This window comes from Sus scrofa, chromosome 7, assembly GCF_054392235.1.
Source record: "Sus scrofa isolate SSC_HxYL_T2T_F1_AM1 chromosome 7, Sscrofa_HxYL_maternal_Yorkshire_Landrace_v2.0, whole genome shotgun sequence".
Taxonomy (NCBI): Eukaryota; Metazoa; Chordata; class Mammalia; order Artiodactyla; family Suidae; genus Sus; species Sus scrofa.
Window position 1 is genome coordinate 134596755 of NC_139389.1, and position 16016 is coordinate 134612770.

The 16016-nt window shown below is 53.9% G+C and overlaps 1 protein-coding gene across 2 annotated transcripts in view; it reads left to right on the forward strand.

The window, feature by feature from the left end:
• The window catches only part of RCOR1 (REST corepressor 1), a 137717-nt gene extending 125199 nt beyond the window's left edge, over positions 1 to 12518 (forward strand). For both annotated transcript variants that reach the window (XM_001927777.7, XM_084970242.1), the window contains 4 exons: positions 4409 to 4486; positions 4679 to 4736; positions 5332 to 5561; positions 8410 to 12518. In XM_001927777.7, coding sequence (XP_001927812.4) covers positions 4409 to 4486; positions 4679 to 4736; positions 5332 to 5561; positions 8410 to 8451 — 408 coding nt within the window. In that variant the 3' untranslated portion in view covers positions 8452 to 12518. The remainder of the gene's footprint in view (positions 1 to 4408; positions 4487 to 4678; positions 4737 to 5331; positions 5562 to 8409) is intronic.
• Positions 12519 to 16016: the final 3498 nt, after the last annotated feature.

The window sequence follows — 16016 nt, forward strand, 5'->3', positions numbered from 1 at the left end:
ACATCAGAGTCTCCTAATTGTCGCACTGTTGACACTTGGGCTGGATGAGGAGGCCATGCCCTGTGGCATCTCTAGCCTCTACCCACCAGATGCCAGTAGCACCCTCCCCCCACCATTCTGTTGTGACAACACTGTGGAATTATGGGGGCGGCGGGGGAATTGTCTCCTCTGTCTTGTTTGGAGGCCTTCCTTTTCATTCTCTTGGTGTATCTTTTGATGAAGAGGAATTCTTTGTTGGAGGGCAGTCCAGTTTCTCATTCTTTTACGGTTAGCACTCTGAGTTCTGTAAGAACCTTTCTGAGGTCAAGCAAACATGCCCACATACTATCTTGATATTGTTGCTTTGGAGTTCCCATTGTGGCTCAGGGGGTTAAGGACCCAACATAGCGTCTATGAGAATGAGGATTTGACCTCTGACCTTGCTCAGTGGGTTAAGGATCCAGTGTTGTACAATCTGTAGTGTAGGTCACAAAATGTACCTCGGATCTGTTGCTACTGTGGCTGTGGTGTAGGCTGGCAGCTGCAGCTCCATTCAACCCCTGGCCTGGAACTTCCCCGTGCCACAGGTGCAGCTGTTACAAAATAAATAAGTAAGTAAATCACCGTCCTTTCCCTGTTGTAAAGCCGTGGGACCTTTGTTTTCCTCGTGTGTGGGGGTCAGAGTTGGGGTTCTCTGTAGGCTCCTTTGGTCTGCTTGTCCATTCTTCACCCATACTCTGTGCTTCTTAGTGTACACAGGGCATAAATCTTGATGGCTGGTATTGTTCGTCCTCCAAGATGCTCTTGGCTGTTCCTGGCCCTTGTGTTTCCATAACCTCAGTTTCCAGAAGAATAAACTCTGCTGGAATTGGATTGGATTGGATTGACTCCATAGGTCGCAGTGGTGAATTAACAGCTCCTGATCCAGGAACATGGTCCATCCCCACACAGACACAGACACAGACACAGACCCTCAGTTTCTCCCAGTATTTTGTCATTTTCTGTGAACAAGTCTTGTAATTTCCTTTATTAAAACTATTCCTGCGTCTTTGGTACTTTTTTGGTGCTCTTGTAAGAATATTGTTTTTAAAATTAATCCTTTCAGGAGTTCCCATTGTGGCTCAGCAGGTTAAGAACCCAGCATAAGGTCTTTGAGGATGTGTGTTCGATCCCTGGCCCTTCTCAGTGGGTTAAGGATCTGGCATTGCCATGAGCTCTAGTGTAGGTCACAGAGGTGGCCCAGATCTGGTGTGTCTGTGGCATAGGCTGTGCCTCTGGTTGTGCTGTGGCTGTAGATTCGACCCCTAGCCTGGGAACTTCCATATGCCACAGGTGTGGTCCTAAAAAGAATAAAAATAAATTAATTCTTTCAGTGGTTAAGGATCCAGCATTGTCACTGCTCTGGTTTGGGTTCCATCCCTGGCCCAGGAATTTCTGCATGGACAGCTATTAAAAAAAAAAAAAATAGTTAAACTAAATCTTTTCCTGATTATTATTTGTGTCTGGTATGAGAAATGGTTCATCCTTTTAATCTGATTTTGCATAGTGCAGTTCAAGTGCAGATTCAGCGCCATAGCCCCATGTTATCCTCTCATTGGTCACCTCACTCCACTCTGAATTAGGTTTTGCTACTTTTTATTTGTTTATCTCGATGGCTCCCTTGGGGGTCTGTGGCCCCGTCTGTCTTCTGGTGAAGGAGGCAGTGAGTCGGGGACCAAGCACGCCCCAGGGTCACAGGACTGGCCTCCATCTCGGCTGCTGTCACGGCTGCCTTAGGATCTTAGGAGAATCAGTTAATCTCTCTGGCCTCTTTCCAGGTGAGGCGATGGGTCCTTGCCCGCCCGGTGCCCAGATGTGGGGGCTGCCTGGGCCTGCATGCCCTCCTCTCGAGGGACCCGGGGCCCCTTGCTGGTCCTGGTGCTTTTGCTCTTGGGTCTCCACGTGTCCAAGAAGGAAGGGCCCTTTGCTCCACGGAGGTGTTGTTGGTTCAGCGTGATCGAGGCAGAGTCTGGTTTCGGAGCTGGGTCAAGAGCAGGGCTTCTTTATTTGAAGAGAACTGCTCAGGGTTCACCGGCTGGAGACAGGAGGCTCACCCGCCGAGGCCCTTGAGGGCTGCTGCCAGCGGCACTGCCAGGCTCGGGGCCGCAGGCATTCTCACCGGGCACGCCGTACTCTGGTGCCCCACGTTTGATGATAAGAGAAAACCTGACTGACCTAACAGTTAAGGGTTTCTTTTTATCAGAGAGCCGGAAGTTCCGGCGTCGGTGGTTTCTTCGGCTCAGCGATGCTTTCAGGGACTCAGAGACTTTAGTTTCTGGGCTTCTGCTCCTGCTTGTTGCCGCCCACTGGAAGCTGCAGAAGCCAGCCTGTAACCTTACAGTCTGCACTCAGAGCAGTAAGAAGAGGAGGGGCAGGGGAGCTGACCCTCTGTCCCTTTTAGCAAGAAAAGCTTTTGCCTCAGCAGAACCTGCTAGACTTTCTGTGGGGCTGCTGCCAGATTAGCCAGAACACAGTCAGGTCTTTCCGGGTGGCGAGGAGGAAGCGGTCCCAACAGTCCGAGTTAGAGAAGGGTCACTGAGTGCCCAGTGGAGCACGAAAGAAAGTTGTGTTCAACCAGGAGCTCCAGGTAAGGCAGGAGGCTTTTTGTTTGTTTTTTTCTTTGAATACTGGTTACTTTTGTATCCTTTTTCTTATCCAGCTTGTTGCCACCCTGATTTCCTTTCAGGTTGGCATGATGCTGGCACGTAGCCCTTATTCTTATGCAGATTAGTAAACACTGGACATTTCTAATTTGGAAAGTGATTAGAAGCAGACGTGTAGGTAATGAGAATTTAGAGCTAACTTCTAGTTCAGAATGGGTGGATACTTTACCCTGTAGCCACTCATTTAATCTCTGTGCTTCTTTATCCATGGATTTGAGAGAGAAAATGCGTGTGTTAAACAGGTGGTCTCCTTGCAGAGTGCATGCTGCTTAATCGCCAGGCAGTGTGCACACTATGTACTGTGCACGCCCACAGACACACAGCCTGTGAAGGAAGTGAGACAGGAGGAGAGGGCCTGTGAGACTGGAAATCTATGGAATGTGAGGGGTTGAAAGTAGAATTTTTTTTTTTTTTTTTTTAATGAGAGTTGCAGCATTTATTTCAGGTTCTCGTTTGGTTTGGGTGTTTTGTTTTCTTTTTCTTCTTTTTTCCTTTTTGCCACACAGGCAGTACGTGGAAGCTCCTGGGCTAGGATGGAGCCTACACCACACAGCAGCAACCAGAGACACGGGAGTGAGAATGCAGGAGCCTCGCCCTGATAGGCCATCAGAGAGCTCCTGAAAGTAGAATTTAAAACAAACAAACAAACCTGTTAAAGAGCAGAGGGAAGGATTAAAAAGTGCGCCTCGGACGGTGTCCTTCACCCCCGGCCCGTGTCCTTCACCCCCGGCCCGCTCTGCTCCGCCCCTTCCGCCTCCGCCGTCCCGCGGGTCTTCATTTGCTGCAGTAAAAGTTGCGCCTTTGAGGGCGCCCTCTGCTCCTGGGTGTCTTTGATGTTTTGCTTGGGAATGTGAACCTTCTCCTCTGCTGGCTTTTGCTTATTTGCTCAAGTGGTGTTTCCAAGGGGAACCCCCATGGCGGGGGGGGGGGGGGGGTCCACTGCCCAGCGCTTGGCTCAGCAGCGCCCTCTGCTGACAGTGGAGTCTGTGCGGAAGGAAGGAGCCGCCGGGGTTGATTGAGTGGTTCCTATTGTCTGTGTCTCTCTTTTAAGTCGTCAGGGGCCCTGAAAGAGTAGGTTGTTCGCTGAATCAAAGCCAGAATGTGGAAAAGATAATTTGGGAGAAAATGAAGAAGTTACAGTCGCTCAAAATTAGGCCTGTGGACAAGCAAACTATTGCTTTCTCTCCCCCCCGCCCCTTAAAGACATCCGCATGCGGGCTCCTGCCCGTGTGGAATTGGTGTGGTGCTCGGGGCTCTGTGAGGCCCTGCAGCCCTTGCCTCTTCTGCCTTTGCTCTGTGCCTTCTCTCCACCTGTGCCCAGGCACAGCCTCTGTCTTGTGTGTCAGATGCCAGGCATGTGACCTGCTGCTCTGGGGACCCGCTGCCCTGAAGGGGTGGACTGGGGGTACACACGGGACTTCCTGTCACCATCCCTCCTGCTGCCCTAAGCGAGTCAATTCAAGAGCCTCGTTTGACGCTCTCCAAGGACACTGGGCCACCACACAGGGCAGGAACTTCTTTCCTCTTGGTTTGGGTTTCGTTTTTGTTGGTTTGGCGGCACTCACAGCACGCAGAAGTGCCCGGGTGAGAGATTGACCATGCCATGGCAGTGATGACGCCAGGTGCTTAACCCGCTGAGCCACCAGGGAGCTCCATTTCCTTTTGCCTTCTTTTCCTACCTTTAAAAATGTCTTCTGTTTTTAAAGTGAAAATCTTCTCTCTCTTAGATTCAGAATATTAAACAGACAAACAGTGCTCTCAAAGAAAAACTTGATGGCGGAATAGAACCGTATCGGCTTCCAGAGGTAGGATTGCGTAAACGTCATCTTTGAAGTTGCACCCAAGTTTTATGCGAAATAAATAATACATCTCTTAGAAGGAAAGGTAGAGACATACTTTTGTAAACCTAGTTGAGGTTAAAATTCTGATAGGAGACAGAGACTCGTCAGTCCCCGCAGGGAAACGCAGTTGCTGACGGGACCTGTTTGATTACCCAGGTCATTCAGAAGTGTAACGCACGCTGGACCACGGAGGAGCAGCTTCTGGCCGTGCAAGGTAGGAGGAAGGCCCCTCACAGAGAGCTTGGGAATGGTGGTCGCTTTGAGGAAACAGTCATGCCCCATCCTGCTCCTGGCACTTGCTTGAGGCTGAAGCGCCTTCTCAGGGGATGGCACTCTTCTGGGGCACGTCCCCCTCGCCGGACAGCGGCCGTCCCTTTGGGCCTGATGTGTTTCCTTTCCCCTGTCTCCCAAGATGTAAAACTAACCCAGAAACCTCCGTGTCTGAAGGTCTTTCATTTTAGCAGCTACTTTTTGGGTTCTGAAGAGTCAGAAAGTACAGATTGAGTGTTAGGGCTGTAAGATCGAAGGTCCTGGGGACGCTGCAAGGCACCCAGGGCGATTGCTGGGTGACCCTAGTTACCTTGTGGCATGTGATGGGAGACAGGGACTCCTGGGTGACAGAGACACCCTGAGCTTTGCTGATCAGCACCAGCACTGGGCCGCTTCTCTCATCCGTGGGGCCAGTGCACTGGGGTGGTGCCTGCTAGCGAAGCCTCTGTGTCCTTATCTGGGTAAGGGTAAACCTCAATTGTGTGTGTGTCTTACTGTTTTTCTCTTGTGCTGAAAAAACTGCTTTCTTACACGCTTAGCCATCAGGAAATATGGCCGAGACTTTCAGGCAATCTCAGATGTGATCGGGAACAAATCAGTGGTACAAGTGAAAAACTTTTTTGTAAATTATCGACGCCGCTTCAACATAGATGAAGTTTTACAAGAATGGGAGGCAGAACACGGGAAAGAAGAAACCAATGGTCCCAGCAACCAGAGGCCTGTCAAGTCCCCAGAGAACCCTCTCAAGATGCCCGACGAGGAGGACGAGGTAACTCGGGAGGTCTCGGCCCTCTGCTCACCCTCCTCCTTGGGAGCGCTGTCAGCCAGAGAAAGACGTGGAGGTTTCAGCTGCGACAGTCACTCCACTTGCCTGTTACTGTAGGTGCCGTAATGTGTGTGTGGACGCCACCACTTTGTGGCACCTTGTGTGTTACTCCCGTCGCCATACTCCATCCTGGATGCCGCAGGGCATTCCAGCCGCACAGCGGCCCCTCTGCCAGTGTTCCCTTGAGCACAGTCACAGCTGTGCCCAGACAGTAAGTGTGGAACGCCCTGAGGATCGTAGAGCCTAGTCCTGTAGAGTGGGTTGCCTCTGAACGTCCTGGGGCGTCGGCACAGCGAGTCCCCAGGCTCCTGGTCTGCCTCGCGTGTCCAGACCTCCTAGGCTTCACTGCTGTCCGGGGCTGAGGGGCTTACGTATCGACGGGAATCATGCTGGGTCCTGTGCTACTGGAATTTCCAGGGTGTGGTGGCCGGACGATTGAGGCCGCCTGTCGTGGCCCCACCGCCTCACCTGCGCTTCTGCCCATTGACACCCCTCCCCCCGCACCCCCAGGAGGGGGAGCAGGGCTGGGAGGAGGTCATTGCCATTCACTGTGCATTTGAACCTGTTCCCTGGGTGACGTAAGGATTTACGTCCTGTTCACTGTCTCAGCTCACTTCCCAGACGGGCAGGGAGAGTTGAAGTCCCGTCTTTTGCGCTGCCTGTGCTGCCTGTGCTCTCACAGCCCGGCTGCGGCAGCAGCAGCCCAGCCCTGCCGGCCCGCACGCGTGTGCGCCCACGAGGAAGAGAACTTGGCTCGGCCAGTCCCCATGGTGCCTCTGTGCCAGTTTGACGGATACTACATCTGTCAGTATCTAATTTTGTTAGAATTAGACTTTTTAGAGTCTTCTAGCAGAAAATCTTTGTGATAAGTGTTTAAAGTCTAGACTGTTGGCAGTGTGAGTGGCTGCCCGAGTCACCCCCAGGCATGGCCCGCCCGCCCTCTGGCCCGTGAACGGGGCGCACAGGACCCAAACAAAGGTGCTGATATCTTTCTCCGCAGTGGTTTTGGTCTGAGGGCTGATTGCCCCTTTAGCAACAAATTGACTTCCTTGAAGACCTGGGTTCACTGTAGGAAGGGTGCAGAGATGAGGCTTCCTGGGGAAGGAGCATCAGACTTGGCAGGAGTGACATTTTTCCTCGTTGTGTATGTTCTCCAACAGAAGACCAGCCCCTCCTGCTCCACCGTCCTGGTCTTCTGCTTTCCGTACGTCAGTTTGCAGACGGAAATTGGTCTCTAAGGACCAGCTGCTTCTCTTTGTCCACTGGCGCCAAGGGAGCTGGTTAATTGTCTGTCCAATCAGTGCTCAGAGCTCAGTGTCCTAGTAATTCCCTATTCTGCTTTATCCTGTGGAGGCCCCAGTTCAGAAAGGCGCCCGCTGGGGTCCTGCCTGCCCTCAGCTTTCAGGTGGTATGAGCATGAACAGTGAGGAGGCCTCCGAATTGCAGAAGTTCTGGTAACGTGGCAGTCTGTCTTCCTTTAGCGCTAAGGAGAGAGCATACCCAAGGGGGTGAGCTTTTGGGACTTGTCTGGGTGGCCAAGGACGAAGCTCAGGGAGGGTCGGAAAAGCACAGAAGAGAGTCCCCCTTGTGGCTCAGCTGGTTGAGAACCCGAGTGGTGTCCATGAGGATGTGGGTTCGCTCCCTGGGCTCGCTCAGCAGGTTAAGGATCCAGTGTCGCCATGGCTTTGGCTGTGGTGTAGGCTGGCAGCTGTGCTCTGATTCGACCCCTAGCCTGGGGACGTCCATGTGCCGCAGGTGTGGCAAAAGAAAAAAAACAGGGACACCAGCAGCCGCTGGATTGGAGATAGTGAGTCTCACTTACAATTCTAGAGCGATTGGGTGGGTGTGTTACTGGTCAGGAGAACCTCCAATTTCACTAACACCGGTCCTCTTAGGTTTGTAGTTCACCCGAAGGTGCCACTGTTTTCAGGTTTAGGGCTCTTTAGCTTAGTTCTTTCCTTAACAGTAAGACACCGTGGGCATAGAGTGACACCTTTAGGTTTGGGTCTGAGAGTCAGTCTTAGAAAAATGAGTACAGAGTTACGGACTGTCTTTGAAGCTTATCAAGAAGATCCTGCAGGAAAAAAGAAAAAAAAAAAAGGAGTTCCCGTCGTGGCGCAGTGGTTAACGAATCCGACTAGGAACCATGAGGTTGCGGGTTCGATCCCTGCCCTTGCTCAGTGGGTTAATGATCCGGCGTTGCCGTGGGCTGTGGTGTAGGTTGCAGACGCGGCTCGGATCCCGAGTTGCTGTGGCTCTGGCGTAGGCCGGTGGCTACAGCTCCGACTGGACCCCTAGCCTGGGAACCTCCATATGCCGCGGGAGCGGCCCAAAGAAATAGCAAAAAGACAAAAAAAAAAAAAAAAAAAAAAAAAAAAAAGAAGATCCTGCGGGATCAGGTGTCTTCTGTATCCCGGCAGCAGGTGCTCTGGGGCCGTGCGTGGGACGGGGTGGGTACCACAGGATCCCCTCCAGCCGATGCTAAGGCACCTGAGCACGGTAGTTTGCCAGGTACTGTGCCGATATGCCCAGTTCAGGTATTTTTATTTAATCCTCTGAAGCAGACCTCGTTATGTATATTCAGCTGATGAGGAAACCGAAGCTTGTCCAAGAAGGCCCAGCTGGAACGTGCGGAGCCGGGAGCTGAGTGCGGCCCGTGGCGGCAGAGGCTGCAGTCCGGCCCTGCTCTTGGGAGCGGCCGTGTTTACAGCACAGGGCGGGTGCCCTAGGCCAGAGCGGGCAGTCTGTGTTGTTTAGCTGCTCTTTGGCTCAGTTTTCTCTCTCTCCTCAGGCTGCTTCTGTTCTTGACGTCAGATTCGCATCTGCCTCATGAGCAGCTCTGAGGCCTTGAGCACTCGGTGTGGACGACGGTGTTTCCCAGGACTCAGGTGTACCAGACACCACCTAGCCATCCGCATCACATCTCTGTGGACAAGCAGCTATTACCAAAAAGGCATACACTTCCAGTCCTGTGCTGCATCTGCCTTAATTCTTCGCTCGTTCCTCTGTGCTGGCGCCACTCCCCGGAGAGCTCCGTGGCGTCTCTCCCTCCGCCTCCGTGCTGGGCCAGCCCCGTGGCCCGCGCGCCTCCTGCGGCTCGGGGCCGCCTAGGCCCGGGCTCCGGGCTCCGGGCCCGCCGACGGCAGCTCTTCCCGTCAGCAGCTTCAGAACAGGTAGCCGACTCGGAAGGGGCGACTCTGTTCCTGCATGGCCTGCAACCTCTACCTTGTGCATCATGTAATTTTCAGAGTACCGGGGACCCTGTTGGCCTTCTAGGAAGCTCCCTTTGTCCTTCTCTGAGGCACCCACCTAGGTGACATCATGCTCTGTGGAAATCACAGTACACTGCAGCTGCATCATCACCCGTGTCGTGCCAGACGTCCCGGTGCAACTCCCGTCTCCCTGGACGCAGGTGTAGTGATGCTTCACAAGTCGAGTCAGCGTCGGTCTCCCCCGTCCCTTCTCCCTCTCCGCCAGGCCCAAGGCTCACTCACAGCAGCTGCCCTTGGACACTAGCTAAGGGAACGGGGCCCTCCACACTTTCTGCCTTCAGCTTTCAGCGTTGGAATCCCAGGACGGGTGCCGCCCTGTCTTTCCTGACCCCCCCCCCCGCCCCCCGCCCCCCAGCTCCAAGAGATTTGGTCCACACCACTGTACCTGGTGCTTGTACATTTGGAATTGGTGCCTTCTCCTTTTGGCAACCACGTTATCAACCCTTTTTCTGTTTTAGTGTCTTATTTCTTCTTTGAAGTTTATTGCTTGCCAAAGATGACATCACTGAGGTTAGGAGACAGGGGAGAACGTGCTGCAGATTCTTGACAGAGTGCAGATTGTAAACGTCAGGGTAGGGCAATAATAAAGGCCTTAGAATAGCTGGCGATGGTTTTGTAAGAGCTACGTGGTGTCTGTTCCCTGACCTCTTGGTATGCCTGTCACTCCACGTAGCCTCTGTGTCCTTGGTGTGCTTGTGACACGCCAGCACCATCCTCTCAGTGTGATTCACTGTGCAGGACAGGAGGTGACGGTTACTGGTTCTCGTGAGACCAAGATGGAAAGAAAAGTCTACAAAAGCGGTGTGTGGTACCTTTTGGTTGGACTGGGAACAAGTACAGATGTTTAATCATTGTTTTAAAACTTCCAGAATCACTTTTGTTCTCTTGCCAGACCGTGGGCCTGCTGAGGGGTCGAGGGCAGACTGTTGCACCGCGTTCTAGCATCCCCTGTTTCCCAGCCCCACGGTCTGTTCAGCCTGCACTAAATATGTTGAAGGAGCTTGTTTTTGTTACTGGTTTTTGCATCATTTCGATATTTTTTCTTGCTTTCAATACCAAAAAGGAAAAAAAAACTGCAGATGCTTTAAGGCATAAACAAAATTGTTAAAATTTTGAAATATGCAATTAAAATTTGATGTTATGGCTCCCAAGCACCTTGGCTTTTTTTTCTTTTTTCTTTTTAAGTCAGCTGACTTCCTCTTTAGGAGGAGGCTCAGCGAGAAACCTGGATTGTTTTGTGAAATCGGGAGAAAGATCATTCGAAAGGGGAGTAAAACGGGACCTGTCCCTTCGCCAGGTGCCCCTCGGTGCAGGAAGAGCTCAGCAGAGAGGAGGGCAGTCCCAGCTGACCGCTGCTGCCCGACAGGCGCTGCACGGTAACACTAGCCAAACGCGGGCTCCGTTGTGGTTTTTATCACGAGCCTGCTGCGTAACTGGAACTCGGCAGGAAGAGCACGGGGAGGAGGCGACGTGTGCTTTGCACGTCGCTTCAAGGGGCACCGGGCCTGATGGAAGCTTTAGCTTCTCCCTGCTTCTTCTCACCACCTCCTGCCTCTTAGCGGAAGCGGTAGGCAGTTTGCAGCGGGGGCTTCTCTCGCGCCTGGGGCGCTGTTCCTCTCTTCCCCCCAGACTGTTTTCCTTAAGAATGGATCCTGGTGGGCAGCGCTTTGAAGGCTCGATGCTGGATCCTGTGTGGCACGGCCAGCACATGGGCAGCGCCAGGCCTCCGGCTCTGCTGGGCACCCCCCTTACCTGGTTCCTGGCCCCAGGCGGTCTCCGGCGGAGTCCCTGTGCTGGTGTGCTGGCGATGAGTAAGAGCGGCGGAAAGTTTGGCTTTCTGTCCAAGGCGAAGGGCCATGTCGTTTTCATTTGCCAGCAGGAAGAATGATAGTTGTCTTTGCCTGACTGCCTTCGTTGTCGCTTCGTGCACGAGACAGCACTGTGTTTTCAGCTGGTTCGTCACACTGTCTTTGCAGTGATGTTCTAAGTGCAAGAAATCACTTCGCTTTAGAAGCCGAGTGACTTGGTCTCATTTATGGGAAGACCCCTTTTAGCAGATCCAGACTTCAGAGCATCAGCAGGTCTGTTTGGATGCGTGAGGGTCCTTAGGGACAGCCGCTGCGGATGCAGTGTTCACTTAAGCTTTGTCTTCTTAAAAGTTATCAATGTGAATGTCATAATTATATATATATTTTTTGTGGAAATTTTCTCCTAAGTATAAGTTATTGTACAAAATATAGTACCATTGAAGCAAATGATAGTTTAACTTTTAGTTTAGAAATCCTAAAAGATATAAATTGTATTGCATATGCATTAAAAGTTTGTTTTATTTAATTTTATGTAGATGTGTAAAGTGTTAGGTAAAATTTTTTTCACTTACTCATTTACACGCCTTGTTACTTGAATCTCGTGGGGACAGCCTGCAGCAGCAACGGGGACTGTAACACAGCCCTTTCACCGCGAGGCCCCGGGCCTCCGCTGGGCTGGCGCCCAGGCGGTGCCGGTGCCAGTGGGCGCCGGAGGCTGGTGTGACGCCCACCCCACCCCCACCCGGACGCGGCTCCTCAAGCCGGCTGCTGATAGCTTTCAACCTATCAGATCCTTCCTTTGGTCGTCACAAACCTCTGGTCAGAACATGGAGAAGAAATCGCGTTTTAAAGCTTACGTGGTAGACTGACTAAGCAGCTGTCGCGTGCATCTAAGGTTTGCTCGTTCTCACGCACCCCTCTGAGTGCTCATCGTCACTTTAAATTGCAGCTACGCCCTATTTTTGTCTTTCTGAACATCAGATGTACTATTGGTATAATTGCCTACCAAAAATAAGCCAAATAGTGCATTACACTAGCTGGATCCCTGCTTCCGTGACAGAGGGCAGATGGCAGCACCTCGAGCGAGAGCCTCGTTTCTCTTGTCCGGCCTGTGTCTGATCGAGTGACCCAGGACGCAGGCTCTCAATGTCAAGGGAGACTCTGCCTCATGTTGACTCAAGGTAGTTAGCTAATTGGAATCTGGTGACCGCGTGCAGTGCTCAGAAACAAACCCTCTTGCTGCCGCTCCCGGTCTCTGCAGCGTTTCCTAATTCTAGCAAAGCACAATTGCGGTGAGGTCGCAGTTGGGAAGAAGGAAGGGCAGTACAGTCTATGCATGTTGTATGATAATGAGTGTTTACAGCCGCCTTCTCCTAAAACTAAACCTAAACCTGATACCGGAGCGGCTCGTATTCCATTGTGTAGACTTATCAACTTTGCTAAGTGCTTTTTAGATTGCTTAAAAATTTTTCAAGATTTTAAAAGATGTATAAGGTTAAGTTTGCAAATATAATGGAAATGCTGTATATCTTTTGAAGTGATAAAAATCCATGTTGGAATTTTAAAGAGAATACGTTGTAATAATGCTGTTGTAAGTAATATTTTAATGTCTCTTTCTGCCTGTTTTCTATTTCAGCACATTCATTGTGGTGAATGTCCATAGCATTATAATTGCTTAGCCATCGAATGATAACATTTGTTAGTAGAGATTTAAAAATTTATTTGTGAAATTCTGCAGAATTCATTTTTCTATTTCCAATATTTGCTGAAGTTAAATAAAAATTTTCAAGCCGTTGATGTAATAAACTATGAAACCGAAAGAATGCCCTGGCCCTCCGCTCTCCTCAAAGCAGCACCTCCCTGCCTCCCTGGTCCCAGGCCGGTTTCCCTGCCTTGGGCAGTGGCCCTGGGATTGCCGACAGGGCCCGTCCCCCAGCGCTGGCTGCGCACCCTGTCTTTAGCCTCTAGCTCTACCTGAACTATGTTTTTATTTATAACCTGTAATCGTATGGTTGGGATCCGATTGAGGAACATGAGTTTGTAGAGTTTGCAGGAGTTGAGTGCTTAAACGTATAGGTCAATGAGAGGAATTTTTTCCCATCAGTGGTTTTGCTCCTTTCGGCCTGAGCGGGCTTTGGCGTGAGGATGCTGGCCCTGTCCAGCCCCTGCGCTGTGGCAGCAGAGAGGCACGGCTGGGGCACTACTTCTGTTAAACACCGGACTTCCAGGGGCCTCCCTGGTCTGGCAGCGGGCTAAGGCCCTGGCGTTGTCACTGCTGTAGTGCGGATCTGATTCCTGGCTGGGGAACTTCTGTCGTTGCCTCCCGCAGCAGTGAAGATGAACGCTGTGCGGCGGTGACTCTGCCTGGTGTGGGAGGCGTTCCCATGGCGCTTCTCTGAGTTCCTCGCCTGGTAGCCTCGGTCACAGCGCCAAGTGTCACGGCAGAGCGTGCCCGGTGCTGCCCAGAGACGGCACCGAAGAGGAGGAGGAGACCTGAGGGAGGCCCCAGTGTGACTCCGGGTTCAGAGCGTGGGGAGCGTGTGCCAGGCCTGAGCGCCGGCTTTCCGCCCGGAGATGGAGCCGGCGAGCCCGAGGGGGTGCGGGCAGGAGCGCAGGGCCTCAGGGCTCTGGAGGCGGCCTCCCGGGGCGAGGGTGGGCTCCAGAAGGGGCCCTTTGGGCTTTGCCTGCCTCTCGCGCTCTCGCCCTCCCTTCACCACACCCACGGGCCTAATAAGGAAGTTCCCAGGCTGGGGAGCGGGTCCCAGCCGCAGCCGCAGCCGCAGCCGCAGCTGCAGCAACGCCGGATCCTTAGCCCAGGGCTCTGGGCCGGGGTGGAGGCTGTGTGGGCTCGGCCTTGTCTGACTTGGAAGAACAGCCAAGGCAAAAACGGGGTTCGGAGGGAGCTGGGGGAAAGGCTTCCAGGATCGGCGCAGACCGCCGCGGGCGTCCAGGCAGGTGAGGGCAGGCTCGGGCCCAGGCCCCGGCCCCCTCTCCTGGAGGGGAGGACCCTGCACACGGGGGCGCCTTGCGTCCCGCTGCCTGCCCGCCGCCTGCCCGCTGCCTGCCGGGCGGGTGGACAGGCCCCGCCCCCTGCTTCCAAGGTGGGGTCCCCAGCCCCCCGGTTCCCTGCTGGCAGAGGCTCGCGCTTGCTTCCGCGTGCCCGGGACCAGGACCGTGCTCGGTGCCGGCGCGGGAAGTCAGAGGCGAACGCGGTCTCCCCTCCCGCCGGACGTAGAACCAGGCTCCTTCGTCTCTGCGGCCGCTTCGAGCCTGGGCCTCAGTGGGGCCTGGACAGGCGCACGGAGGGTCCCCACTTACTCTCTGGTCCTGCGCCGCGTGGAGCCCGTCTCCCAGGACGGCCTGCCGAGGACGCGTGGCCCTGTTGCGGCCTTAAGCCGACCACCAGCCTTACCCTCCTTGGGCTCGCCCTCCCTGGACCAGCTAACCCCCGAACCGGGGCTCCGGTCACCTGTGGGCCCCCGGTGCGCCCCGGAGCTGAGCTCTGCGCCACCCCTGCGCCCATCAGAACCGCGGAACAGCGTGTCCGAGACGCGGGTCTCTGCCCACCCCTTCTCCTTGGTGGACGGCGCTGCTGTCTCTGCTCCTCAGATGAGAAGCACGGCTGTTCTGAAGTTCCCCGAGTGTCTTCCTCTGTCGCCACTGCCAGTGAGGGTGCAGCGCCTCCCAGTCACCCGAGCTAGTGCTCCGGCTTTCCCATTCTCACGTCCCCGACATTCCCCCTTCTCCCAGCTGCGCCTCATCTCCAGCCGTAATCAGGGCCCTTGCCTGCAGAGAATGCCCCAATTACCTTCTAGAAAAACAGAGCCTTGCATCGTGTCTTAAGCCGCCTGGCATTGCTGTGGGCTTTGCTCTGCCGCAGGGCAGGGATGGCTGTTCTGCGTATGCTCGTCACACCTCGCTTTGCGCTTGACACGCCCTCACCTCATCCTGGTCTTTCCACATTGGCACATGGACGTAAAGTTGCCTCGCTCCAGAGCTCCCAGCTGGCCCCGCTTAGGGACTCAGCGTTGTCACTGCAGCGACTTGGGCCATGTGGGTTCGAGCCTTGGCCCGGGAACTTCTGCAGACAGCAGGCGGGGCCAAAAAAAGTTGCTTCTGCTTTGTGCTGGTTTCATGATGTCCTGATTATGGTACTCTGGTTATGACTCTAAGTTTATTGAGCTGGTGGTCACTGAAATGTCATCTGTATTAACAGCAGACTGGAACTAACCTATGTCCTTTTACCTACCTGCAAGGGTAGTGGTAGAATGAGCACCTAGGATTGCAATTTGGGGTCAAAAGTCTCTTCATTTTTGCATGGGTTCATACTGCCATCCATCCTCCAGAGAGGCTGTGCCAGTTCCTCCTCCATCAGCTGTGAGTGAGGTGGTGTGTTGCCCTCTGCCCTTCCAGCCCTGTGGTAAGTTAGGTGTTTTATGAGCGTTTCATGGGATCAGGACTGTCCCAGGCATCTGGTCGCCACAGCTGGTGGTAATGGCACCCAGATGCTTGTTACAGATGTCGTGGGGACGCCAGGTGCCCTGAGGAGAAAAGGCAAAAGCCCGCTGCCCTTGCTCTTGAGGGAGGAGCCCTGTATGGCTTATGATCGACTCCCAGGGTACGGGACTGCAGCTGCCAGTCCTGAGCATCCAGAGGCGGGTGAACTGAAATTGGCAGTTTTCTGGGCTCTTTGCTTGTTTCTTGAGTCTTCTGCTATTTATTTATTTATTGCCACAGTATCGAGGGGAAGAATGAATTCAGCTAGAGGCCTGTGGTTGTACGTTTGAAGCGGGGTTGCAGCATCATTGGTGGACTCTGGTTTTCAGCTGCTCCGTTCCCATCCGGTGCTCGCTGCCCTCCCCCTTCCCGGGGCGCTGCCCGGCTAAGATGCACGCTGGCCGGCAGGGTTCCGGCCTGGCTGAGCCGCACAGACGCCGTCTAGTGTTTGAGATCTCAGGGAGACATGGGGAGGGCCGTCTTGCCCGGGGCATTCTGGCGGAAGGCGTCCCCGAGGAGGTGACAGCTGGAGAAGGAGTGACAGCCAGCCCTGAGGTTTACGTGGGACGAGCCAGCCCCCTTCTCCAAGTTGGGGCTCCGTTTCTCACCATCCGCTGGAGGGTGTCAGAGGTTCATACGGTTCCCCGGGGACCCTCACACCAGCCTGGCTTCCTGCCCTTGGCCGATGCCGCTCGGCCGTTCCCTGCTGCCGCGTTCCCAGCAGCGGCTGCTCCACAGGCTCCTTTCCAGGCCACCCTCGGCTGTCGGGCGAGGGTGCAGGCGCAATAGTCCCACGTGAACTTCCGGCGGTCGTGCTCCTT